Below are 26,138 nucleotides of genomic sequence, written 5' to 3'. Positions count from 1 at the left end.
GGCTTGTTTCTTGATCGAGCGGGCCCTGGACAGGGTCTCGAGTAAGAGCGGGAGAAATTCGATTTTTAACGTCCTTGCTAAAGGTGTTAATTCCTGCAGACCTGGTATCCGGTAATTCCCTGTCTAGTCCTTATGACTTATCTTTTACCCTTTTTCTCACATTTTTCTCGCTTTAGTTCCTCACATAGTGGAACTTCTAGAGAACATTGGTCTACGTTTTGATCGTCCTTTAACGCTTTGTTACCCTTGTTGTAACGTGTGCGCCGAAAGTCGGGAAACAAGTTCAGGGAGTGTTTTAATAAATAAACGTAACATAATACAAAACAAGAAAACACAAACAACGCACAGACATGACACTGAAACAGAAACAATGACGCCTGGGGAAGGAACCAAAGAGAGTGACATATATAGGGAAGGTAATCAGGGAGGTGATGGAGTCCAGGTGAGTCTGATGATGCGCAGGTGCGCGTAACAATGGTGACAGGTGTGCACCATAACGAGCAGCCTGGTGACCTAGAGGCCGGAGAGGGAGCACACGTGACACTTGTGCTCTGACACTTTGAGTGGGTTGGGTGCAGGAACATAGCGAACAGGTCGATTGTAGTGGTAGTCGTTTCGATGGCGACATACTTTACGTTTATTTAGACCGCGGTGGTTATTGGAGTTGTGGTAGAAACCGCTGTTGTGCATCATCTCTCAACGTTCCAATACCTGATAATGCACCCTCTAACTGGAGTGAGTGTTCCTGGTCAAACTTAAAAACCGAGTTGTCAGGGCTCTTAGTGTTGTGAGCTTTTGATGCCTCAAAAGCTGTGCTTGCAAGCTCTCTGTTGTAAGATAGGCAAGCAAACGTGGGCTGTAGGGCCCAAGTAGGTAATGAAGGTGGGATACATGTTTGACAGAAACATTTGTTTGAATGTTAACAGCTCTTCCATTCCTGTTTCAGTGAGTAGGCCAAAGTAAGCTGACCGAAGCCTATGATAGTAAGCTGTGTTAATTCCGAGCTTGTTTGACAGTGTTAGCCAGTGAGCTATTGTGTTTGCGAGTCGTAGAACCACTGAATTCTAATTTCAAGTTTAGCGTAGTCGTTTAGCACGTGTTGTTGTTTTAGATGTGTCTATTCGACATTCGCTTCAACAGGTTAACACTGTTAGAACCCGTAGCGTTCGGGCAGCCATCCATGTGTCCTCTATGTCAGCTTGGAATGTCTCAGTATCGTTTGGCTGACCTGGAACGGGGTCAAAGGTGGGGAAATTTTTGACGAGTCTGTCAAGGCGTTCCGAACCAAGCGGGCGGAAAGAGTTGGCTTCATCCTGTGGGGAAATTGGGGCTGAAAGGCCAAGAAGAAAAGCCAAGCTTTGGCTTCGTTTGTGTAGAGGCGCCATATTACTCAGTGCCGAATGGCCAAGAGGAGAAGACTTGGTTGGGTAGTCACGCTTTAGCGCGTGACTGCTCTGGAATTCCTCCACATGGTACCTAAGGGTGGTATTCTGCTGCATTGCAGAGTCCACTTGAGCGCTTAGAGTGCTGATTTTGGACACCTGAGTGTCGCACTTGCTCCGTTCGGTCTCAAACTTATCTGTCATGTTTTGCAGATAGAGGTCTTGAGTACGGAGCGAAAGATTCAGTGATGAGATTTCCTACACTTGCATAGAAATCAATATTTCCATCTTCATCATCTGAGTTCTCTCATCATTCATTAGGTCAGCGACTTCAATGAGTTCTGCTGATTTGTCATCCAACTTAGTCATTATGTTCATTAACTGATCGTCTTTGGTCTGCAGCATTTGGAGTAGAACATTGTTACTTTGAGTAACGTTCAACAAAACTTCATGCATGTTATCAAGTTGCGCGCTCTTGTTCGTAGATAACTCGTCAGATTTATCTAGTTTGGCGTGGACATCGTCGTAATTAGTTTTGGCTAAATTGAGTTGTTCCTGGAGAAGACGATTGTGTTCCTGTAGAAGACGATTTTGTTGAAGAGTTTGTGCTCGTTCATCGTCATAAGTTTTTGTGATTACTTTTAATTGTTCAGTTTTCAAACGCAGTTCCATAGCTAGCAGTATTTTTCCCTTTTCTGCGTTTGTCATTCGTTTCCCAGTTCTCTCCGCCTTTGTCGCGATTTCTACTGTTTTTCCGCTAATGGCATAGTTAGGGTTGGTATCGCTGCTGAGGTCAGAGATCAATCCTTTTATGTGTGAGGTGTTCATTAATTAGCGAGGGAGTGGGGACCACCCCGTCTGATAGCTTGCACATTATTAGAACTTTTGAGAGGGGGGAATTTTTTTTCTCCTATTTTTCTAAAGTTTTGATTTTAATCTATTTATAGACGTTAATGAACCATCAAGAATGCTGGAGGTGGACGTGAACGAATTTGCAAAAGTAAATTGAATTGATTAATCAATGTTAATGATAAATCAAACTGTATTGGCTATTTGGGAATTAAACTTTAATTAACCTGAGAGCATTTCTTCATCTAGGTTAATATGGAAAAGTTTAAAATGTCTAATTTGATTGGAAGAACCTGAAAAGGTATGTTCGACAATTTAATTTATTAAATGAGACGATGATATCCAATCAATTGAGAATGGCTGGATTATCATAAGTGTAACCAGGACTTTAAATGTTAGGGTGCATTCACCACCAGGTTCACATACCCTATGGTCGAAGCCACATGGGATTCCCGCAAACGCGGGACTTCCGTCAGTACTGGGTAGTTATAATCAATGAGCTTTGCAAAAGCAAATTTGACTGATTAATCAATGTTAATGATAATTCAAACCTGTATAGGCTATTTGGGAATTAAACTTTAATTAACCTGAAAGCGTAGCTGTACCAAGATTAATGATTAAAAGGTTAAATTGTCTCATTTGTAGAAACCAATCAATTTGGATATTATTTAAAATGTCCATTTGAAAAAGGTTGTCTGGCAATTTTACCTCTTAGTTAAATTGAATGAGACAACGATATCCAAATCAGTTGAGATTGGCTGGATATCATAAGTAACCACTTGATATAAATGTGATACACGTTTGGTGACACAAAAATAATGAATCTTTTTTTTTTTTACTGACGATTCTTCTCCCCCAGGGGTCACGATCGCAGAAAGCTGACATCAAACGGAAGTACAGAGGGGTAGGACTTCCGTCGCACAAGACGGAGGAATTTCAACGTGACAAAGGAAAAACAAAAATGGCTGCTCTCCATTTGTTACCTTAAGCATCTCTTGCAAGCTAATCCTGCTTTGTACACTTTCAAGCATAACATAGCATAATTTACACTACGGGAAGAGGTTCTACTAATGACGTCTCACCATGAACCCATTTGACATTCTTCTTTGCTAGCACTAAATTACCGGAACTCGCGGACATTTTAGAAAAAAGATAAACCTGTCGGAAGTTTACATACACCTTAGCCAAATACATTTAAACTCAGTTTTTCACAATTCCTGACATTTAATCCTAGTAAAAATTCCCTGCCTTTGGTCAGTTAGGATCACCACTTTATTTTAAGAATGTGAAATGTCAGAATAATAGTCAAGAGAATGATTTATTTCAGCTTTTATTTCTTTCATCACATTCCCAGTGGGCCAGAAGAAGAATACACTCAATTAATCAAATCAAATCAAATGTATTTATAAAGCCCTTCTTACATCAGCTGATATCTCAAAGTGCTGTACAGAAACCCAGCCTAAAACCCCAAACAGCAAGCAATGCAGGTGTAGAAGCACGGTGGTTAGTATTTGGTAGCATTGCCTTTAAAAATTGAGCCTTCCACAATCTTCCCACAATAAGTTGGGTGAATTTTGGCCCATTCCTACTGACAGAGCTGGTGTAACTGAGGCAGGTTTGTAGGCCTCCTTGCTCGCACACGCTTTTTCAGTTCTGCACACAAATGTTCTATAGGTTTGAGGTCAGGGCTTTGTGATGGCCACTCCAATACCTTGACTTTGTTGTCCTTAAGCCATTTGGCACAACTTTGGAAGTATGCTTGGGGTCATTGTCCATTTGGAAGACCCATTTGCGACCAAGCTTTAACTTCCTAACTGATGCCTTGAGATGTTGCTTCAATATATCCACATAATTTTCGCCCCTCATGATGCCATCTATTTTGTGAAGTGCACCAGTCCCTCCTGCAGCAAAGCACCCCCACAACATCATGCTGCCACCCCCGTGCTTCACGGTTGGGATGGTGTTCTTTGGCTTGCAAGCCTCCGCCTTTTTCCTCCAAACATAATGAAGGTCATTATGGCCAAACAGTTCTATTTTTGTTTCATCAGACCAGAGGACATTTCTCCAAAAAGTACAATCTTTGTCCCCATGTGCAGTTGCAAACCGTAGTCTGGCTTTTTTTATGGCAATTTTGGAGCCATGGCTTCTTCCTTGCTGAGCGGCCTTTCAGGTTATGTTGATATAGGACTCGTCTTACTGTGGATATAGATACGTTTGTACCTGTTTCATCCAGCATCTTCACAAGGTCCTTTGCTGTTGTTCTGGGATTGATTTGCATTTTTTGCACCAAAGTACTTTCATCTCTAGTAGACAGAACGCGTCTCCTTCCTGAGCAGTATGACAGCGGCGTGGTCCCATGGTGTTTATACTTGCGTACTATTGTTTGTACAGATGAACGTGGTACTTTCAGGCGTTTGGAAATTGCTCCCAAGGATGTACCAGACTTGTGGAGGTCTACAATTGTTTTTCTGAGGTCTTGGCTGATTTCTTTTGATTTTCCCATGACGTCAAGCTAAGAGGCACTGAGCTTGAAGGTAGGCCTTGAAATACATCCACAGGTACACCTCCAATTGACTGAAATGATTATCAAGTAGCCTATCAGAAGCTTCTAAAGCCATGACATCATTTTCTGGAATTTTCCAAGCTGTTTAAAGGCACAGTCAACTTAGTGTATGTAAACTTCTGACCCACTGGAATTGTGATACAGTGAATTATAAGTTAAATAATCTGTCTGTAAACAGTTGTTGGAAAAATTACTTGTGTACTGCACAAAGTAGATGTCCTAACCGAATTGCCAAAACTATAGTTTGTTAACAAGAAATTTGTGGAGTGGTTGAAAAATGAGTTTTAATGACTACAACCTAAGTGTATGTAAACTTCCGACTTCAACTGTATATAACCCACCATTCACTCAATATAATTATTTCTGCCAGATAACACCAACACTGTGGAGTTGCTGAGCTCTAGGTTCACACAGTTATTTCATATTTATTTTACTAGGCAGGTCAGTTAAGAACAAATTCTTATTTTCAATGACAGCCTAGGAACAGTGGGTTATAACTGCCTTGTTCAAGGGAAGAACGACTGATTTTTACCTTGTCAGCTTGGGGATTCGATCTTGCAACCTTTCAGTTACTAGTCCAACGCTCTAACCACTAGGCTACATGCCACCCCGTGCTTGGCACTTGCGTGGGAGTGTGAGTGACAGAGAAATACTAATTGTTGCCTCCCAACTATCGGATCAATAACCTAATAGGCATTTCAAATACTCTAACTGAATGGTATGGCTAAGGTTGATAAGAGACATCCTCGCTGCTTTTACAATGTTTTGTTGAAGTCTAAGGTGAGAATAGTTTTCCTGTGCATAGTTATTTCTCAGGTCAGTAGTTTAGTTCATCACAGTGGGACACTAGATGGAATCTAGAGGATAAGGGATTTGCGTATATGGGATCTTCAGTCTGCTTCCCCGTTTATCCCAGGCTTAAGAAGCCCCTGAATCATTGACTATAGATGTCCCTCAACATGTGGTGCATGCATAGTAGCTCTAACCTGGATGCAATCATGGGAACTTGAGACTTCATCTTCTCAGTCTTTGTGTTTGTGCCATTAACGAAGGGCGTTATGCTTAAAACATGCATAGTAATATTGAGAACAGTATTATTAAACAAATTATTAATATAATAAATGAGTAACAATTATGAATGTGCTCAGTGTGTGCCTCAACAGGCTTAGCTACCACTACCCTCCTCAAAGGCACTAGGTCATGGCTCTGAGAACTATTTCAATTCTAGCTTGGCATATCGCTTTATGAGCACAGGCCCAGAATAGACCTGTCCAGTTCTAATACAGTATACTGTACATGTGAACACCTGTTTTAACCCTCTCAGAGCCTATTCATGTGAAATACATGTTTGGAAGCAATTGTAAATATAATGGCAGAGAAATCATTGCATATTAATCCCCAAAACGTATCATGTACTACCAATACGTTATCTAGCTAAGCCATCCATAGAAACCCAGCCACAGGAAAGGAAAAATCTCATCTTGAATATTACCATAATTGTTCCAAATGCATAAAAGATAAATACACCAGGGCAAGGGATGACACATGGTCATGCATTTAGTGTCACACATGTTTGAGAGTTGAATTGTTAAAAGAGTCCAATGTTCCACAGAGAAAAAAATATACCAGTTGTGAAGGATAACTAGGTGAGCAATGTGAGGGGGAGGATTGTATGTTGGGAATCAATGGCCATAGCAACAGTAGGCAGAGCATTTGGTAAGGTCACACTTGGCAGAGTCAATGGGCACACCATGTCACAGGGATACACCTTGATATTATTAGCAGCTGAACAAATGTACCAATCATTTACTGTACTGTTACAGTATTATAATGGATGTACTTCAACACAGCAAACAAATTGTTTCCATATTTTAACGTTGGGATTAGTGTAGTTTGTAATATGTTATGCTGTTTTTCTATAAGTGTCTACCAGGGGTACAGTGCCGTGAAAAAGTATTTGCCCACATTCTGTTTTTTCTATATTTGCATATTTTTTACACTGAATGCTATCAGATCTTCAACCAAAACCTAATATTAGATAAAGGAAACCTGAGTGAACAAATAACACATTTGTATACTTATTTTATTTATTTAATTAGCAAAGTTATACAACACCCAATGCCCCTGTGGGAAAAAGTTATTGCCCCCTTACACTTAATAACTGGTTGTGCCACCTTTAGCTGCAATGACTGCAACCAAACACTTTCTTGTGGTTGTTGATCAGTCTCTCACATGGCTGTGGAGGAATTTTGGCCCACTCTTCCATGCAGAACTGCTTTAACTAAGCAACATTTGTGGGTTTTTGAGCATTAATTGCTCATTTCAGGTCCTGCTATAACATTGGGTTTAGGTCTGGACTTTGGCTAGGCCATTCCAAAATGTTATATTTCTTGCTTTTCAGCCATTCTGATGTAGATTTGCTTGTGTGTTTTGGATCATTGTCTTGCTGCATGTCCCAGCTGCACTTAAGCTTCAGCTCATGGAGGGATGGCCTGACATTCTAATTTAGAATTCTCTGATACAGACCAGATTTCATGGTTCTTTCAATGATGGCAAGTCATCCAGGTCCTGAGGCAGCAAACCATCACACTACCACCACCATGCTTGACCATTGGTATGAGGTTCTTACTATGGAATGCAGTGTTTGGTTTTTGCCAGACATAACGAGACTCATGTCGTTAAAAAGTCAACTCAAGTTTGCCAAAACGCACCTGTCAAGACTGGTCAAGTCTCTTGGAAGAATGTTATATGGCTAGATGCCCCAAACTTGTTGGACGACATGGTTCCCTTTATGTCTGGCAAAAACCAAACACTGTCCAAAAATGGATGAAGCAACAGCAGATTGCCCCTTTAAGGAAATGTAGAGTGAACCATCGGTGCACCCTTGGATCCCAGTATTATTGTTCATTTTATTTTTTCAATCTGCGTAATGAAAAGTGCCTCAGTAGCTGAATCATAAGCTGGTAAATCATGACATTTCTATTTCAGATGTAATAAATAACCTTTAATGTAATTTAGAGAAAGAAAATAATTAAAACATTCCTCCAAGGATTCCCAAATATATTAACAATTTTAGTGTCTTATCTTGGCACTGATCTTTGCAGAACACATAGTAAATAGGTCAGGTTAAGATCTACGCCTCCTTCAAACTGATGCCAATCCAAACAAAGGCAGCAAAGACATGGGTTTTCTCTGTAACTCACCCAATTTAGAAGAAATCTAAACATATACAATATACTGATTTCCACATTCTTTACGGAATGGCTCAGACGAGTGGAGGAGATCTATTAATTAAGAGGTACACATGGCATTTGGTATTATTTCAGATTTGTAGGTATAGCTAAACAATGTCAAGCTGAAAATGAATTAATACTTGAGCCCCACATTACACTTCCTAATATTGAGTTGCACTCTACATTGACTATACAAGGTGTCGAAAGCATTCCAGAAGGATGCTGGCCCGTGTTGACCTCAATGCTTCCCACAGTTGTGTCAAGTTGCCTGGATGTCCTTTGGGTGGTGGAACATGCTTGATACATATTGTGAAACTGTTCAGCGTACATTGCAGTTCTTGACACACTCAAACCCGTGCGCCTGGCACCAACTATCATACCCCGTTTAAATCTTTTGTCTTGTCCATTCACCCTCTGAATGGCACACATACACAATTCATGTCTGAATTATCTCACGGCTTAAAAATCCTTCTTTAACCGGTCTCCTCCCCTTCATCTACACTGATTTGAAGTGGATTTAACAAGTGACATCAACAAGGGATCATAGCTTTTACATTGATTCACCTGGTTAGTCTACAGTTGAAGTCAGAAGTTTACATACACCTTAGCCAAATACATTTAAAAACTCTGTTTTTCACAATTCCTGACATTTAATCCTAGTAAAAATTCCCTGTCTTAGGTCAGTTAGGATCACCACTTTATTTTAAGAATGTGAAATGTCAGAACAATAGTAGAGAGAATGATTTATTTCAGCTTTTATTACTTTCATCATATTCCCAGTGGGTCAGACGTTTACATACACTCAATTAGTATTTGGTAGCATTGCCTTTAAATTGTTTAACTTGGGTCAAACGTTTCGGATAGCCATCCACAAGCTTCCCACAATAAGTTGGGTGAATTTTGGCCCATTCCTCCTGACAGAGCTGGGGTAACTGAGTCAGGTTTGTAGGCCTCCATGCTCGCACACGCTTTTTCAGTTCTGCCCACACATTTTCTACAGGATTGAGGTCAGGGCTTTGTGATGGCCACTCCAATACCTTGACTTTGTTGTTCTTAAGCCATTTTGCCACAACTTTGGAAGTATGCTTGGGGTCATTGTTCATTTGGAAGACCCATTTGCGACCAAGCTTTAACTTCCTAACTGATGTCTTGAGATGTTGCTTCAATATATCCACATAATTTTCCTTACTCATGATGCCAGCTATTTTGTGAAGTTCACCAGTCCATCCTGCAGCAAAGCACCCCCACAACATGATGCTGCCACCCCCGTGCTTCACGGTTAGGATGGTGTTCTTCGGCTTGCAAGCATCCCCTTTTTTCCTCCAAACATAACAATGGTCATTATGGCCAAACAGTTCTATTTTTGTTTCATCAGACCAGAGGACATTTCTCCAAAAAGTATGATCTTTGTCCCCATATGCAGTTGCAAACCGTAGTCTGGCTTTTTTTTATGGCAGTTTTGGAGCAGTGGCTTCTTCCTTGCTGAGCGGCCTTTCAGGTTATGTCGCTATAGGACTTGTTTTACTGTAGATATACTGTATGTCATGGAAAGAGCAGGTTTTCCTAATGTTTTGTACAGTCGGTATATTATGTGGATGCATTATGTGGTTGCAGTATATTAATCAGTTTACACAAAGGGTACAACTTGGGCTTGGCCTACAAGTGGACATGACTTAAATATAACAATGTTACATAACACAGCATATAACTACATGATGCATAAAATATGGAGATAATTTAGATCTAATTGATACTGATATAAAGATCTTAAACAAACGTGAGTAAAGCACAACTGGAATGGGTTAGGTTTAAGCATGCGAGCGAGTAGTTATGGTTTCAGTTTCATGTCTGAAACCCCGTTAGGTCGATGTCCACGGCCCACTGAAATCTAATTAGCATAATACAAAAATCCCTATCAAAATCCGTCAGTTTAAGCTAGAGATTTTTTTTGCATTGCATGCGTCTCAATCCACCGCAATCCACCGCCTACAAACTATTATGACCTCTATGGAACGATGAGACTCTCACGAACACAAGTGTCTTGGGACTCCTCTTAAGTCGGTACAGCCGATCTGCCAACTCCTGTCTGTAGCGTCCGAACAGTTTGGGCTACACACTAATATGACCCCTCTGTGCAAAGGTGAGACGCCCACAGGCCTCACATGACTCGTCTCAAGATCCCCCGTTACCAGTTAAAAAATGTATGGAAGTATATAAGGAGACTGTTTAGTGTCAAAAATAAGGGGTTAAATACATGGCAAAAAATGTTTAACAAATGTTTCCTGATCTTTCTTATATGTCTCAGATATAGGACATACACTTAAGAATAAAATTCCTTTAGATTTTTTGGGAGACTATCAGTTGTTCCATGTAGTGAGTCTGTTATTCATGGGTGGCAGGTAGCCTAGCGGTTAAGACCGCTGGGCCAGTAACTGAAAGGTCGCTGGTTAAAATCCCCGAGCCGACTACAGTGAGGGAAAAAAGTATTTGATCCCCTGCTGATTTTGTACATTTGCCTACTGACAAAGAAATGATCAGTCTATAATTTTAACGGTAGGTTTATTTGAACAGTGAGAGACAGAATAACAACAAAAAAATCCAGAAAAACGCATGTCAAAAATGTTATAAATTGATTTGCATTTTAATGAGGGAAATAAGTATTTGACCCCCTCTCAATCAGAAAGATTTCTGGCTCCCAGGTGTCTTTTATACAGGTAACGAGCTGAGATTAGGAGCACACTCTTAAAGGGAGTGTTCCTAATCTCAGTTTGTTACCTGTATAAAAGACACCTGTCCACAGAAGCAATCAATCAATCAGATTCCAAACTCTCCACCATGGCCAAGACCAAAGAGCTCTCCAAGGATGTCAGGGACAAGATTGTAGACCTACACAATGCTGGAATGGGCTACAACACCATCGCCAAGCAGCTTGGTGAGAAGGTGACAACAGTTGGTGTGATTATTCGCAAATGGAAGAAACACAAAAGAACTGTCAATCTCCCTCGGCCTGGGGCTCCATGCAAGATCTCACCTTGTGGAGTTGCAATGATCATGAAAACGGTGAGGAATCAGCCCAGAACTACACGGGAGGATCTTGTCAATGATCTCAAGACATGTCTCTTTTTATATGCTAATGAGAAGGTTGGGAGCAAGAAAAGGTCACCCAGGTTATTCGATTATATTTTCAAGGTTTTTTCTCTTTCAATGAACCTCTGCTAAATTAAATAGCGAAAAGTGGATCTGTAAAATGAACTGCCATATCAAATGTTCTATTATGGAAAGTAATTATAGTTCTGAGAGTAATAACGTAATATGGAATTCAGCATTCTAAATGAAAACCTCCATGCAATGATACTTGACTGATCTCTTCCGTTTTTCAGTAGTAGCAAATTCAACAATGCATTATTCCGTAATCAGAGAAGAATCTTTCACATTTGAAGCTCTCGTCTGAGCTTTCAAATTACAGTCCAAAACGTTTCTGTGAGAAAGTACACAGTGCACAATAAAAATCCATGAGAGAAGCATCTGAGGGGAAGGAAGGCTCTTTCTAACTACATCCGGAATGGAGGTACCTTTTCCCTGACAATCACAGCATCACATCACATTTTCCCCCCATGGGCTTGTCAGCATCTGGTGGCTAAATTACCAGCATTTCTGCTCTTTTAATTCACGTGTCTCATGTCTACTTTGTGCTTCTCTGTGCAGTTGTCACCATTAACAGAATGAGAAAATGGAAGGGAGTGAAAATTTAACACAAGAACTAAAATTAGTCCAGAACATGTCCATCTTTGAGACCTCATACGACAAACAGCTAAGGAAAAGTGAATGAAATAGGTCTAAATTGCCTGGTGGCACAGCCAGGGGCTTGATTACCAGTAGTATTCTCCTTTGTGATGCAGCGATTCAACAAAGCTGGCTAAGATGTGTAGTACGGGTTGCAACATTCACAAGAAATCTGGTACTTATTCTAAAGAAGACCATTTCTGAAAGATAATCCATGCTGAGTTTCTCTGAAGTTCAGTTGTATGCCCTAAAATTGGAAATGTGCTGAGGGTCTTATGCTGTATATGGGGGATTCTACAGAACTGAGGCAAATTGCAGTCCCACCCCCAAAAAACTATTTTAAAAAAACTGTTAAGTCTCCAAACAGGGCATTTATTTACATCATGATATGTTCAAATTCAATCCAAAGCAATAACAAACATATTGTTAAATTAATATAGTCAAAAGTAATTGTTTATACACCTATTTGTATTGAAAGGTGGCTGTCCCAAACTCCTAAACTTCTTGTTTGAAAATTAACACTATTATTAATGATTTTATCATTTTTTTAAACACTGCTTTTTTCAGTAAAACATATTGAATTGTTATATTATTACACTGAAATATACTGATCTAATTAGTAGTTTTGTTTATTGTTAAACATCTTTAAAAAAAAAAAATGCTGTCCCACCTTTTGATGTCACTACCTAAATACACACTAAAAGACTGTAGAATGAATGTGTCATAAGCCAACCAATATCACCAGGTGATGGCACATCACCCGACCCACCACAATACGCCTTTAACTAACAGAAGCATCATCAGACCTCTGTAGTAGACTAATTAACTTCTCTCTTTCAAAGCTCTGGAAACCAAGCAGAAAATGCTGTGCTCTAAAGATGGCATCGTAGACACGCATACATTAGAAGATATTTGTCGATCTGATTAGAAACATTATGCTCACAACCTTAATCTCCTAAATGATGTCACTGGTGTATTTTGTTAGAATTTAGAAATACACTACCGTTCAAAATTTTGGGATCACTTAGAAATGTCCTTGTTTTGAAAGAAAGGCCATTTTTTGGTCCATTAAAATAACATAAAATTGATCAGAAATACAGTGTAGATATTGTTAATGTTGTAAATTACTATTGTAGCTGGAAACGGCAGATTTGTAATGGAATATCTACATAGGCGTACAGAGGCCCATTATCAGCAACCATCACTCCTGTGTTCCAATGGCACGTTGTGTTAGCTAATCCAAGTTTATCATTTTAAAAGGCTAATTGATCATTAGAAAACCCTTTTGCAATTTTGTTAGCAGGGCTGAAAACTGTTGTTCTGCTTAAAGAACCAATAAAACTTGCATTCTTCAGACTAGTTGAGTATCTGGAGAGTCAGCATTTGTGGGTTCGATACAGGCTCAAAATGGCCAGAAACAAAGGATTTCCTTCTGAAACTCATCAGTTTATTCTTGTTCTGAGAAATGAAGGCTATTCCGTGCGAGAAATTGCCAAGAAACTGAAGATCTCGTACAACGCTGTGTACTACTCCCTTCACAGAACAGTGCAAACTGGCTCTAACCAGAATAGAAAGAGGAGGTATCAGGAGGATAGAATTATGGTCAAATTTGCCAAATGGAGGGCGAGGGAGAGCTTTGTACTCGTCTCTGTGTGTGGAGTAAAGGTGGCCTAGAGTTTTTTTTCCCTCTGGTTGCAAATTTAACATCCTGATAGAAATTTGGTAAAACAGATTTAAGTTTCCCTGTATTAAAGTCCCCGGCAACTAGGAGCACCGCCTCTGGATGAACGTTTTCCTGTTTGCTTATGGCGGAATAGAGCTCATTGAGTGTGGTTTTAGTGCCAGCATCGGTCTGTGGTGGTATGTAGACAGCTACGAAAAATACAGATGAAAACTCTCTAGGTAGATAGTGTGGTCTACAGCTTATCATGAGATACTCTGCCTCTGGTGAGAAAAACCTAGACTTCCTTAGATATTGTGCACCAGCTGTTGTTTACATATATGCATAGCCCTTGTCTTATCAGACGCCGCTCTTCTATCCTGCCGATACAGCATATAACCAACCAGCTGTATGTTGATAATGTCGTCGTTCAGCCACGACTCCGTGAAGCATAAGATATTACAGTTTAACGTCCCGTTGGTAGTTTAATCTTCCTCGTAGGTCATCGATTTTATTTTCCAATGATTGCACGTTAGCTAGTAGAACGGAAGGCGGGGGGGGGCGGTATTCGATCGCTTATGAATTCTCAGAAGGCAGCCCGACCTTTGTCCTCTTTTTCTCCGTCGTCTCTTCACGCAAATGACTGGGATTTGGGCTTGTTCCCGGGAAAGCAGTATGTCGTTCACGTCGGGCTCATCGGACTTGTTAAAGGAAAAAAAGCTTCTGCCAGTTCGTGGTGATTAATCGCTGTTCTAATGAAGTTATGTTCGGTCATAAGAGACGGTAGCAGCAACATTATGTACAAAATAAGTTTTAAAAAAGTTACAAACTACGCTAAAAAACTAACATAAATACACAATCGGTTAGGAGCACGTAAAACATCAGCCATCTTCTCCAGCACCGTCTCTTGTCAAAAAGCTCTGTCAGAGTTCTGTCAAATAGATTAAACAAACATCTTCCCTCATCAATCTACACACAGTGTCCCATAATGACGAAGCAAAAACTGTTTTTAGACATGTTTGCAAATGTATTACAAATAAAAACAGAAATATCTCATTTACATAAGTATTCAGACCCTTTGCTATGAGACTCGAAATTGAGCTCAGGTGCATCCTGTTTCCATTGATCATCCTTGAGATGTTTCTACATCTTGATTGGAGTCCACCTGTGGAAAATTCAATTAATTGGACTTGATTTGGAACGGCACTCACCTGTCTATAAAAGCTCCCACACTTGACAGTGCATGTCAGAACAAAAACCAAGCCATGAGGTCAAAAGAATTGTCCGTAGAGCTCCGAGACAGGATTGTGTCAAGGCATAGATCTGCATAAGGGTGGAAAAAAATGTTGCAGCATTGAAGGTCCACAAGAACACAGTGGCCTCCATCATTGTTAAAAGGAAGAAGTTAGGAATCCCTAAGACTCTTCCTAGAGCTGGCTGCCCGGCCAAACTGAGCAATTGGGGGAGAAGGGTCTTGGTCAGGGAGGTGACCAAGAACCCGATGGTCACTCTGACAGAGCTCCAGAGTTGATCTGTGGAGATGGTTGTCGTTCTGGAAGGTTCTTCCATCTCTGTAGCACTCCACCAATCAGGCCTTTATGGTCGAGTGGCCAGACAGAAGCCACTCCTCAGTAAAAGGCACATGACAGTCCATTTGGAGTTCTCTGGTCTGATGAAACCAAGATTGAACTCTTTCCATGACGTCTGGAGGAAACCTGGCACCATCCCTATGGTGAAGCATGGTGGTGCCAGCATCATGCTGTGGGGATGTTTTTCAGTGGCAGAGACTGGGAGACTAGTCAGGATCGGGTGAAGGTTCACCTTCCAACAGGACAACGACCCTAAGCACCCAGCCAAGACAACGCAGGAGTGGCTTTGGGACAAGTCTCTGAATGTCCTTGAGTGGCCCAGCCAGATCCCAGACTTGAACACGATCGAACATCTCCGGAGAGACCTGAAAATAACTGTGCAGCTCCCCATCCAACCTGACAGAGCTTGAGAGGATCTGCAGAGAAGAATGAGAGAAATTCCCCAAATACAGGTGTGCCAAGCTTGTAGCGTCATAACCAAGAAGACTCAATGCTGTAATCGCTGCCAAAGGTGCTTCAACAAAGTACTGAGTAAAGGCTCTGAATGCTTTTTATTTTTTTATTTATAAATTGACAAAAATTCTAAAAACCGGTTTTTGCTTTGTAGTTATGCGGTATTGTGTGTAGATTGATGAGGGTAGAAAAACAATTTAATCTATTTTAGAATAAGGCTGTAACATAACAAAATGTGGAAAAAGTCTTCAAATTAGTGGATTTGACTATTTCAGCCATACCCGTTGCTGACAGGTGTATAAAATCGAGCACACAGCCATGCAATCTCCATAGACAAAACATTGGTAGTAGAATGTCCTTACTGAAGAGCTCTGTGCCGTTCAACGTGGCACCGTCATAGGATACCACCTTTCCAACAATCAGTTTGTAAAATGTTTTCCCTGCTAGAGCTGCCCCGGTCAACTGTAAGTGCTCTTATTGTGAAGTGGAACGCATAGGAGCAACAATGGCTCAGCCGCGAAGTGGTAGGCCCCACAAGCTCACAGAATGGGGCTGCCGAGTGCTGAAGCCCGTAGCGTGTAAAAGTCGTCTGTCCTCGGTTGCAACACTCACTACTGAGTTCCAAACTGCCTCTGGAAGCAACGTCAGCACAAGAACTGTTCGTCGGGAGCTTCATGAAATGGGTTCCGATGGCCGAGCAGCTGCACACAAGCCTAAGATCACCATGCGCAATGCCAAGTATCGGCTGGAGTGGTGAAAAGCTCATCGCCATTGGACTATGGAGCAGTGGAAACGCGTTGTCTGGAGGGATGAATCACGCTTCACCATCTGGCAGTCCGACGGATCTGGGTTTGGCGGATGCCAGGAGAACGCTACCTGCCCGAATGCATGGTGGTCTGGGGCTGTTTTTCATGGTTCGGGCTAGGCCCCTTAGTTCCAGTGAAGGGAAATCTTAACGCTACAGCATACAATGACATTCTAGACGATTTTGTGCTTCCAACTTTGTGGCACAGTTTGGGGAAGGCCCTTTCCTGTTTCAGCATCACAGTGCGCAAGGCGAGGTCCATACAGAAATGGTTTGTCGAGATCGGCGTGGAAGAACTTGACTGGCTTGCACAGAGCCCTGACCTCAACCCCATTGAACACATTTGGGATGAATTGGAACGCTGACTGTGAGCCAGGCCTAATCGCCCAACATTGCTGCGGGGAAGAAAGTCCCCGCAGCAATGTTCCAACATCTAGTGGAAAGCCTTCCCAGAAGAGTGGAGGCTGTTATAGCAGCAAAGGGGGGACCAACTCCATATTAATGCCCATGATTTTGGAATGAGATGTTCGACGAGCAGGTGTCTATATAGTGTACCTTTGTCAAATAACTCTCATAATTCAAGATGTGAACCTCTATTTCCAAATGTCACTTTTTCCAAGAATATCCGTGCTGTATATGCATGACCACTTGCGTGGCCAGCATTGCTCTGGCTACTAAGCAAAAACTAGTAACACAATACACATAATTAAATTAAAATATCCTATTTATGTATACAATTGTTCATGCACTGGTGCTTTTGTTTAGGAACACGGCAAATTATTTCACCTGTGCACCTGGCTGGACTTAACTTTTTAGTTTCTACTTTGTCTAAAGAAGCTGTAACTGGACTTTATTAATTATTATAACTCTGTTACTAATCGAATCTACAAATAAAGTTGATTAAATGGATTACACTCTGTTTTTATTGTAAGGGAAATTAAAATAGGCTACAGGCCTACGTTTTTTCTAGGACTTTATAGAATTATACAAAACATATCCTTGACCCTCTAAACAAATAACTATTGTTGTTATTTTGAAAATGTATATATTTCCATTCATATTTATTCATGCAATTAATCCTTTATAATAGTTTATGAACTATTTATCAAGCCTTCATGCTTATAGTATGTTTGTTGCAGGTTGCTATGCATCTGATGGAACTGCTAAAGGTGACACCCGGCAACGTTCTCTAGCGGGTACTTATAGGCTAAAAGGCCAGGCGGCTCTAGTATTAAATCTCCAGAATGACACATATTATATTCAACCTCCCAGCGGACAAGGGAGGTGCTGTTATTGTACACAACTACACTGTCTATATGACTGAAGTACTCAGGCAACTGATTGATAAGACGTTCTATAAGAGACTCATTACAAACCACACAAAACAGCTTTTGGCTGTAATCAACCAGACTGCCACCAAGGGCATGCACAATTGTCATGTTGGTATGAATGATTCGGGAGACAGACGCAGGAATGCGTAATAGTTTTTTTTATTGTACCCAAATTACGGCGTGCCGTGTAAAGGCACAGGGACGAATACCAAACAAACACGTGACAAAACACAGGGTTGAACCCCAAAAAAAAGAGCGAGGAGTACCTTGAATAATAACACACGCGCACAATGATTAACACACGGGACTAGACCCGTAATCATCTGCACAATCCACAACGGCAGCAGGTAGCCTGGTGGTTAGAGTATTGGGCCAGTAACCGAAAGGTTGCTAGATCGAATCCCTGAGCTGACAAGGTGAAAATCTGTCGTTCTTCCCCAGAACAAAGCAGTTAACCCACTGTTCCTAGGCTGTCATTGTAAATAATAATTTGTTTGTAACAATAATCGACATGACAATGGTAAACCAAGGACACAATTATTAATCACTGGGAATAGGGGCCAGGTGTGCGTAAAAACAGCTCCACGCAGATAATCTGCGGTACCTAAAATACTGTTTAATAATCTAAATCCCCAAAGGGACAGGATGAATCTCCTTTGCGATATCAGACCAGGTTTGGCAGAAGGCATGAAGATCTCTGCTCGGCTTCAAATGCCCTGATTGATAAATATGCCCCTATGTATTGTGACACTTTTGTTTACCAAAGACAGAATTATACATTAGTTAAACTTCTTCCCGCTAATAAAAAACGACTCCACACAACATTATTGTCCAAATAATCTGTGCACACCTCAGAATTTTTGGGGTCCAGAAAGTGGCTTTTGACTATTGCTTGAAGTATTTGAAATAGTCTAATCAGACCGCATCAACTTGCATAGAATAGTAAGGTAGGAATAGTTTATTATTATTACTGCTACTACTGCATGAGTCTATAAAACTGCATGCCACAGCAAGTTGATCCTTGCAATGGGAGGATATATTTTGGAACCAGTCCGCCAAATCCATCCAATATGCACGGTTCTCCCTTATCATCAAATTAATAGGTTGTTGTCATGGGTGCTATGAAAATCGGATAGCTTCCTTATGTTTCAGTAAACCATTAGCCAACACTTCAACGATTAAACGAAGTGTCATCATGAAAGTTTACTATGTCTTAATTTTATTTGTCACATGCGCCAAACACAACAGGTGTAGACCTTACCGTGAAATGCTTACTTACAAGCAATGCAGTTCAAGAAATATAGTTAATAAAATATTTACTAAATAAACAAAAGTTTAAAAAATGTAATCAATTAAAAAGTAACACAAGAAATGTACAGTTGAAGTCGGAAGTTTACATACACTTAGGTTGTAGTCATTAAAACTCGTTTTTCAACCACTCCACAAATTTCTTGTTCACAAACTATAGTTTTGGCAAGTCGGTTAGGACATCTACTTTGTGCATGACACAAGTAATTTTTCCAACAATTGTTTACAGACAGATTATTTCACTTATAATTCAGAGTGTCACAATTCCAGTGGGTCAGAAGTTTACATTCACTAAGTTGACTGTGCCTTTAAACAGCTTGGAAAATTCCAGAAAATTATGTCATGGCTTTAGAAGCTTCTGATAGGCTAATTGGCATCATTTGAGTCAATTGGTGGTGTACCTGTGGATGTATTTCAAGGCCTACCTTCAAACTCACTGCCTCTTTGCTTGACATCTTGGGAAAATCAAAAGAAATCAGCCAAGACCTCAAAAATAAATTGTTGACCTCCACAAGTCTGGTTCATCCTTGCGAGCAATTTCCAAATGCCTAAAGGTACCATGTTCATCTGTACAAACAATAGTACGTAAGTATAAACAAAATGGGACCAAGCAGCCGTCATACCGCTCAGGAAGGAACTGCGTTCTGTCTCCTTGAGATGAACGTACTTTAGTGCGAAAAGTGCAAATCAATCCCAGAACAACAGCAAAGGACCTTGTGAAGATGCTGGAGGAAACAGGTACAAAAGTATCTATTTCCACAGTAAAACAAGTCCTATATCGACATAACCTAAAGGCCGCTCAGCAAGGAAGAAGCCAATTCTCCAAAACCGCCATAAAAAAGCCAGACTACTGTTTGCAACTGCACATGGGGACAAAGATTGTACTTTTTGGAGAAATGTCCTCTGGTCTGATGAAACAAAAATAGAACTGTTTGGCCATAATGACCATTGTCAACTTAGTGTATGTAAGTTGTTCGGCCCTCCTTTTCCTGTAGTCCACGATCAGCTCCTTTGTCTTGCTCACATTGAGACAGAGGTTGTTGTCCTGGCACCACACTGCCAGGTCTCTGACCTTCTCCCCATAGGCTGTCTCATCGTTGTCGGTGATCAGGCCTACCACTGTTGTCAGCAAACTTAATGATGTTGTTGGAGTCATGCTTGGCCACGACTTCAACAGGGAGTACAAGAGGGAGTACAGGAGGACACTAAGCACACACCCCGGAGGTGCCCCAGTGATGAGGATCAGCGTGGCAGATGTGTTGTTGCCTACCCTTTCCACCTGGGGGCGTCCCGTCAGGAAGTCCAGGATCCAGTTGCAGAGGGAGGTGTTTAGTCCCTGGGTCCTTAGCTTAGTGATGAGCTTTGTAGGCACTATGGTGTTGAACGCTGAGCTGTAGTTAATGAACAGCATTCTCACATAGGTGTTCCTTTTTTCCAGGTGGAAAAGGGCAGTGTGGAATGCAATTGAGATTATGTCATCTGTGGATCTGTTGGGGCGGTGTGTGAATTGGAGGGGGTCTAGGGTTTTAATTGATGGCCTATCACAAAACTATTTTTGTAGGAGATTCTAGTAGGCTAATAAAAGCATGTTGATCTCAGCATAAACCAGCCTATTATCTCTGAAGTTCCTTCATTTATTGGTGATGGATAGTTTATCTGTACGTTTAGGATACTTTTAAAGAGGTCATAAAGGCTACTTCTCTGCCAGAGCTCGTGAGATATCTAGTCCTACCGGTAAGTGTGGTCTAAGCAATTCCCTCACGATATCAAGTTACCTCCCTACACATAGGCGGCTCATCCATTAGGCTAAAGGAAGCTTTCCCTAAAGTAAATTGAATTAAATTGACAAAAAATATATAGCCTAATTAGCCTACTCCTGCCTATACAGAAATAAAATCTATCAAAATAGGCTACTAATGCATGATTTGGCCTCAGAGGATAATTAGCTTATTTTCAAATAATTGTATTAAATTGCATTGCCTACAGTCGGAAGGAAGGGCAGCGCAACCAATTTGTGCAGCTTACACGGCAAATAACAAATAGATTATTGTTGAGTTGCGACTGTCAGTGAAAAGTAGAGAGGCCCAGCCAGGCATAACGCAATATTTAAAAATACAATCACGGGAAGACATAGTTTGGAAAGCAAATGGCTATTGCTGTAAAGAGAATACAATGAAAATACTCTAATCTGGCTTTTAGTTATCAAAATTCTCAACTTAATTGTGTGAACAACAGTATAGCCTATCTTTTTGGCACCAGAGAAGAGCATTGGCCATATCCCTGGTAAGTGCGCACATTCAAATTTTATCATTGGCTCAGTGCCAAATTTTTGGACGTCATATTCAATTTGTGTCTCCCCTTCTCGTAGGCCTATTATATGGACAATGTCGTTTTCATCAATCTGTTTGTCAGTGTCATTAGAGTAGGCTCCCTTGCAACTTGTCATATTAAACAAGATTCTGCTAATGTCTCCAGTCATATAAAGTGTAGTAGAATTGCAGAACATTTGTTTATAAAAAGGCCACATCCCATGCAAAGAATGAAGAAGCGTGTCTGATATAGGCTAGCATATAGCTTAGGCCTACTCTACGCTATACGCCATGCATTGAACAATCTTTTTTGTGAACAGTGATTGAGTTATATTATTAGCCTAAATGAGTATCCAATCTACTCATCACATTACGAATAGTAGGCTATCTTACATAAGTCTACAAATGTGATGATTTTTTTAGAAAGGTGAATTTTTATGGTGAAAATTAGCTTCTCCAAACTCGAAACTCACCCACCGCCTATGTCCCTACATTGATTCTATTGATGGAAAATCGTTGTTTTTTGCCGTTTTAATTTGCAGTTTAATGTAAAATATATGTAAAAATTGTCCAAACCAAAACGGCCACAACCGAAACTATAATGAAACCATAGAGATATACAGAGATCTCCTCTTTGTATCTGTGTCATTATGGAGTCTGTGACAACATGGGCAGCATCATTGAGGCCATCTCCATTACAAAGTCACATACGCCATGCTCTACCAACTGAGCTACAGAGGATCACCATGTGGGTAGTCGACAAATGCACGCTTCAAGAAAAAGTGTAGAGTATTGAGATGCTTAGTCAGCAGGGGGCTCCAACCCTTCAAGAGCCCAAACATTGACATCTATTTGGCCAAAACTTGGATGTCTATAATGTGTTATACTGTACTGTAATTCACTGTTCTCTACTGTATTGTATTGTGCTGTACTCTATTGTACTGTACCCTACTCTACTGTACTGTACCATACTCTACTGCACTCTAACGTACTGTGCTCTCCTGCACTCTAATGTACTGTGCTCTAATGTACTCTGTGCTCTACTATACCATACTCGAGTTTACTCTACTTGAGTATCTTACAATTGAAGAAAGGGCCCACGGACTCTTGATCTAGTGGTCTTGGTCTTGGCAATGTCTATACTAAAACAAGTTACATCCATTTAGAGTCCTCAACTTATTTATATGATTGACACTTCATACCGAAACACCTCTTATTTTTCCTAAATAAACATCGGTAAAGGAATAATTTAAACATCTAAGAATATAATTAATTAGATGCATAACTAATTCAATCGATAAACAAGTTTCAGATTCATACAATCAACATTAAACATTTTACAGAGAACAGTAGAGATTATATTTCTCTAGGTTTTGAAAATCAGGTAAAAAAAATCATGTTTTTACTATTTTGTTAATTTTGTATGAAAATGCAATTTCAAAAAAGTATCTGTAATAGAAGGTTAATCAAAATGATCACTACTGGTTCTCCCTTTATTGCAACTTTTTTACTATGTTTCGGTAGGGACAAATTTAGTGGAGTGGTAAGGAATTCAGGTAAATATTTCAAATATGCTGAAAGGTAGAGTCATCTCCCAGTGTCTGGTGGAAAGTAGACTGAACCAGGTTTTCCTCTGCTTTTTTGCCTGTGCTTAGCTCCAATCCGTTTATTTTTTATCCTGAAAAACTCCCCAGCCCTTAACGATTACAAGCACACTCATAACATGATGCAACCACCACTATGCTTGAAAATATGGAGAGTGGTATTTGAAAATATGGAGAGTGGTATTTTTTATCCTGAAAAACTCCCCAGCCCTTAACGATTACAAGCACACTCATAACATGATGCAACCACCACTATGCTTGAAAATATGGAGAGTGGTACTCAGTAAGGTGTTGTATTGGATTTGCCCCAAACATAACACTTTGCATTCAGGAAAAAACGTTAATTGCTTTGCCACATTTTTTTTGCAGTATTACTTTAGTGCCTTGTTGCAAACAGGATGCATGTTTTGCAATATTTGTATTCTGTACAGGCTTCCTTCTTTTCACTCTGTCAATTTGGTTAGTATTGTGGAGTACTATAACTACAATGTTGTTGATCCATCCTTAGTTTTCTCCTATCACAGCCATTAAACTCTGTAACTGTTTTATAGTCACCATTGGCCTAATGGTGAAGTCCCTGAGCAGTTTGCATCCTCTTTGGCAACTGAGTTAAGAAGGACGCCTGTACCTTTGTAGTGACTGGGTGTATTGATACACCATCCATAGTGTAATTAATAACTTCACCATGCTCAAAGGGATATTCAATGTCTGCTTTTTTTATTTGTACCCATTGGTGACCTTCTTTGCGAAGCATTGGAAAACCTCCCTGGAGTTTGTGGATGAATCTGTGTTTGAAATGTACTGCTCGACTGAGGGACCTTCCAGATAATTTGTGGGGTACAGAGATGAGGTACTCATAAAAAAAATAATGTTAAAATGTACTATTGCACACAAAGTGAGTCCGTACCACTTATTATGTGACTTGTTAAGCAAATTTTTACTCCTGAACTTATTTAGGCTTGCCATAACAAAGGAATACTCGGGTACTTACTGACTCAAGACATTTCAGCTTTTCTTTTTTTATGAATTTGTTAAAAATAATAATAATAATAGGTTATTCCACTTTGACATTATGGGGTATTGTGTGTAGGCCAGAGACAAAAATCTCAATTGAATCTATTTTAAATTCAGGCTATAACATAACAAAATGTGTAAAAAGTCAGGGGTGTGAATACTTTCTGAAGGCACTGTATGTTGGAAGACGTGCTGAATGTTTGGGGAAAAATAAGATACAAATTAGCTTTTTTTTCAACCCCCAATTTGCACCACTTCTGTAGGATGGCCCATATACACTCACTGGACAGTTTATTAGGTAGAGCCATCTAGTACCGGGTCGGACCCCCTTTGCCTCCAGAACCACTTGAAGTATTGGAGACATTTTACAAGGTGTTGGAAACATTCCACAGGAATGTTGTTCCATGCTGATGCGATGGCATCACGCAGTTGCTGTAGATTGGACAGTGGTACATTAATGCTGCGAACAGCCCGTTCCATCTCATCCCAAAGATACTCTATTGGGCATTGCCGCTGGGTGGGGGTGCTGTGGGGAATAATAAAGGCCAAGTGCACTATTTTTATTGTATTTTTTCAGTTCCCTCAGCACCCCTACTTCCCACAGCTATGCTATTGGGTTGAGGTCTTGGGACTTAAGTAAACTGAACTCGCTGTAATGTTCAAGTCGATGTTTTTCCACTCCTCAATTGTCTAGCATTGGAGCTGCTTCTTCTTGTTTTTAGCTGATAGGAGTGGAACCCGGTGTTGTTGTCTGCTGCAATAGCCCATCCGTGACAAGGATCGACGAGTTGTGTGTTCCGAGATGCTGTTCTGCACACCACTGTTGTACTGCGCCATTATTTGTCTGTTTGTAGCCCACCTGTTATCTTGCACGATTCTTGCTATTCTCCTTTGACCTCTCTCATCAACAAGCTGTTTTCGCTGACTGAATGTTTTTGTTTGTCGCACCGTTCTCGGTAAACCCTAGATTCTGTCGGGCATGAAAAGCCCATGAGGGCGGCTGTTTCTGAGATACTGGATCCGGCGCACCTGGCACCGACGATCATACCACACAACTTATTTTGCCCATTCTAACGTTCAATCGAACAGTAACTGAATGCTTCAATGCCTGTCTGCCTGCTTTATATAGCAACCCACAGCCATGTGACTCACTGTCTGTAGGAGCGATATGTTTTTGTGAACGGGGTGGTGTACCTAATAAACTGGCTGGTGAGTGTATGTAACTGTACATTCACAAACTTTTGTCCATGATTATCGATCAGTGGGTGGGTGGATGGATGGATGGATGGATGGCTAAGTACTTTGATTATTTCTCATAGACTTAAGAAATTGACATAATAGTTGTATTTACTTCCGAGGGTCATCCCAGCTTCAAAACACCTCCTCAGTCGACATGATGGGCAGTTCTTCCTTCTCAGCTTATCGATGGTGCAGTCATTTCTGCTGGCACACAGGTATTTCTGTTTCCCTAACAAAGATGCAAACAAAGATAAGAATTAGAATACGAAATTCTACTTTGAATGATTAAGAAAGGTACGTCATGGTTGTAAGTTGTAACATGGTTGTTAGTTACATCATGAATCATCACAGCCGGAACAGTTATATGTTTTGCTCTCTTGCTTATCATGTCCAGTGTGATGATCATAAAAAGCAGGAGCTTAGACTATAAAATCTCCTCAGTGTACACACTTTTGTTGAAGAGTACATTGACATGCTCTAAAAGTAGCATATTGAATTAATCAAATCTATCATTTTACATGGCATGGTTTGATGGCAGTTTTGCGGCTTCCACGCACAGTTCAATTAAGAAAGGAAAATACTGAACAAAACAAATGAATACCTAGGAGCTGGAAGGCAGCATTTGAGCTGGTGTTTTCTGTTATTTTCATGGCAGAGCATGGTCAATTAAAGAGAAACTATATTGCATCCAAAAATATTTTGCATCCAAAACTGCCATTGTACTGAAATAGTAATGGATTAGATGTAATTGTCAGTAAAAGCCTGATTAACTTGCCTTGGTAGCTCAGAATGTTTGTGTTTAAATCTGATTTCCCAGAGGGATAGGCTAGGATGAATGTAACTTTAGGCAATTCTGTAAAGAATTACATAGATTTCTGTTGACATATTCCAAATCAACCATACTATGGACCATGGGAATTTTCCTTTGAAATACATTTATCAATTTTCCTTATGACATAATTTACATCTGTACTGAACAAAAGTATAAACGCAACATGTAAAAGTGTTGGTCTCAA

General features: G+C 40.4%; 1 protein-coding gene across 1 annotated transcript in view; it reads right to left on the bottom strand.

Annotated features, from left to right (window-relative positions):
- LOC106567785 (androgen receptor) overlaps window positions 1-26,138 on the bottom strand; it is a 66,474-nt gene that overhangs the window by 24,494 nt on the left and 15,842 nt on the right. Inside the window, exon 3 of the mRNA XM_014137515.2 lies at window positions 25,235-25,351. Within this exon, the coding sequence (XP_013992990.2) occupies window positions 25,235-25,351 (117 nt within the window). The remainder of the gene's footprint in view (window positions 1-25,234; window positions 25,352-26,138) is intronic.

Source organism: Salmo salar, chromosome ssa13, assembly GCF_905237065.1.
Source record: "Salmo salar chromosome ssa13, Ssal_v3.1, whole genome shotgun sequence".
Classification (NCBI taxonomy): domain Eukaryota; kingdom Metazoa; phylum Chordata; class Actinopteri; order Salmoniformes; family Salmonidae; genus Salmo; species Salmo salar.
Note: the sequence above shows the minus strand (reverse complement) of the source record. Positions and strands in the feature narration are given on the sequence as shown.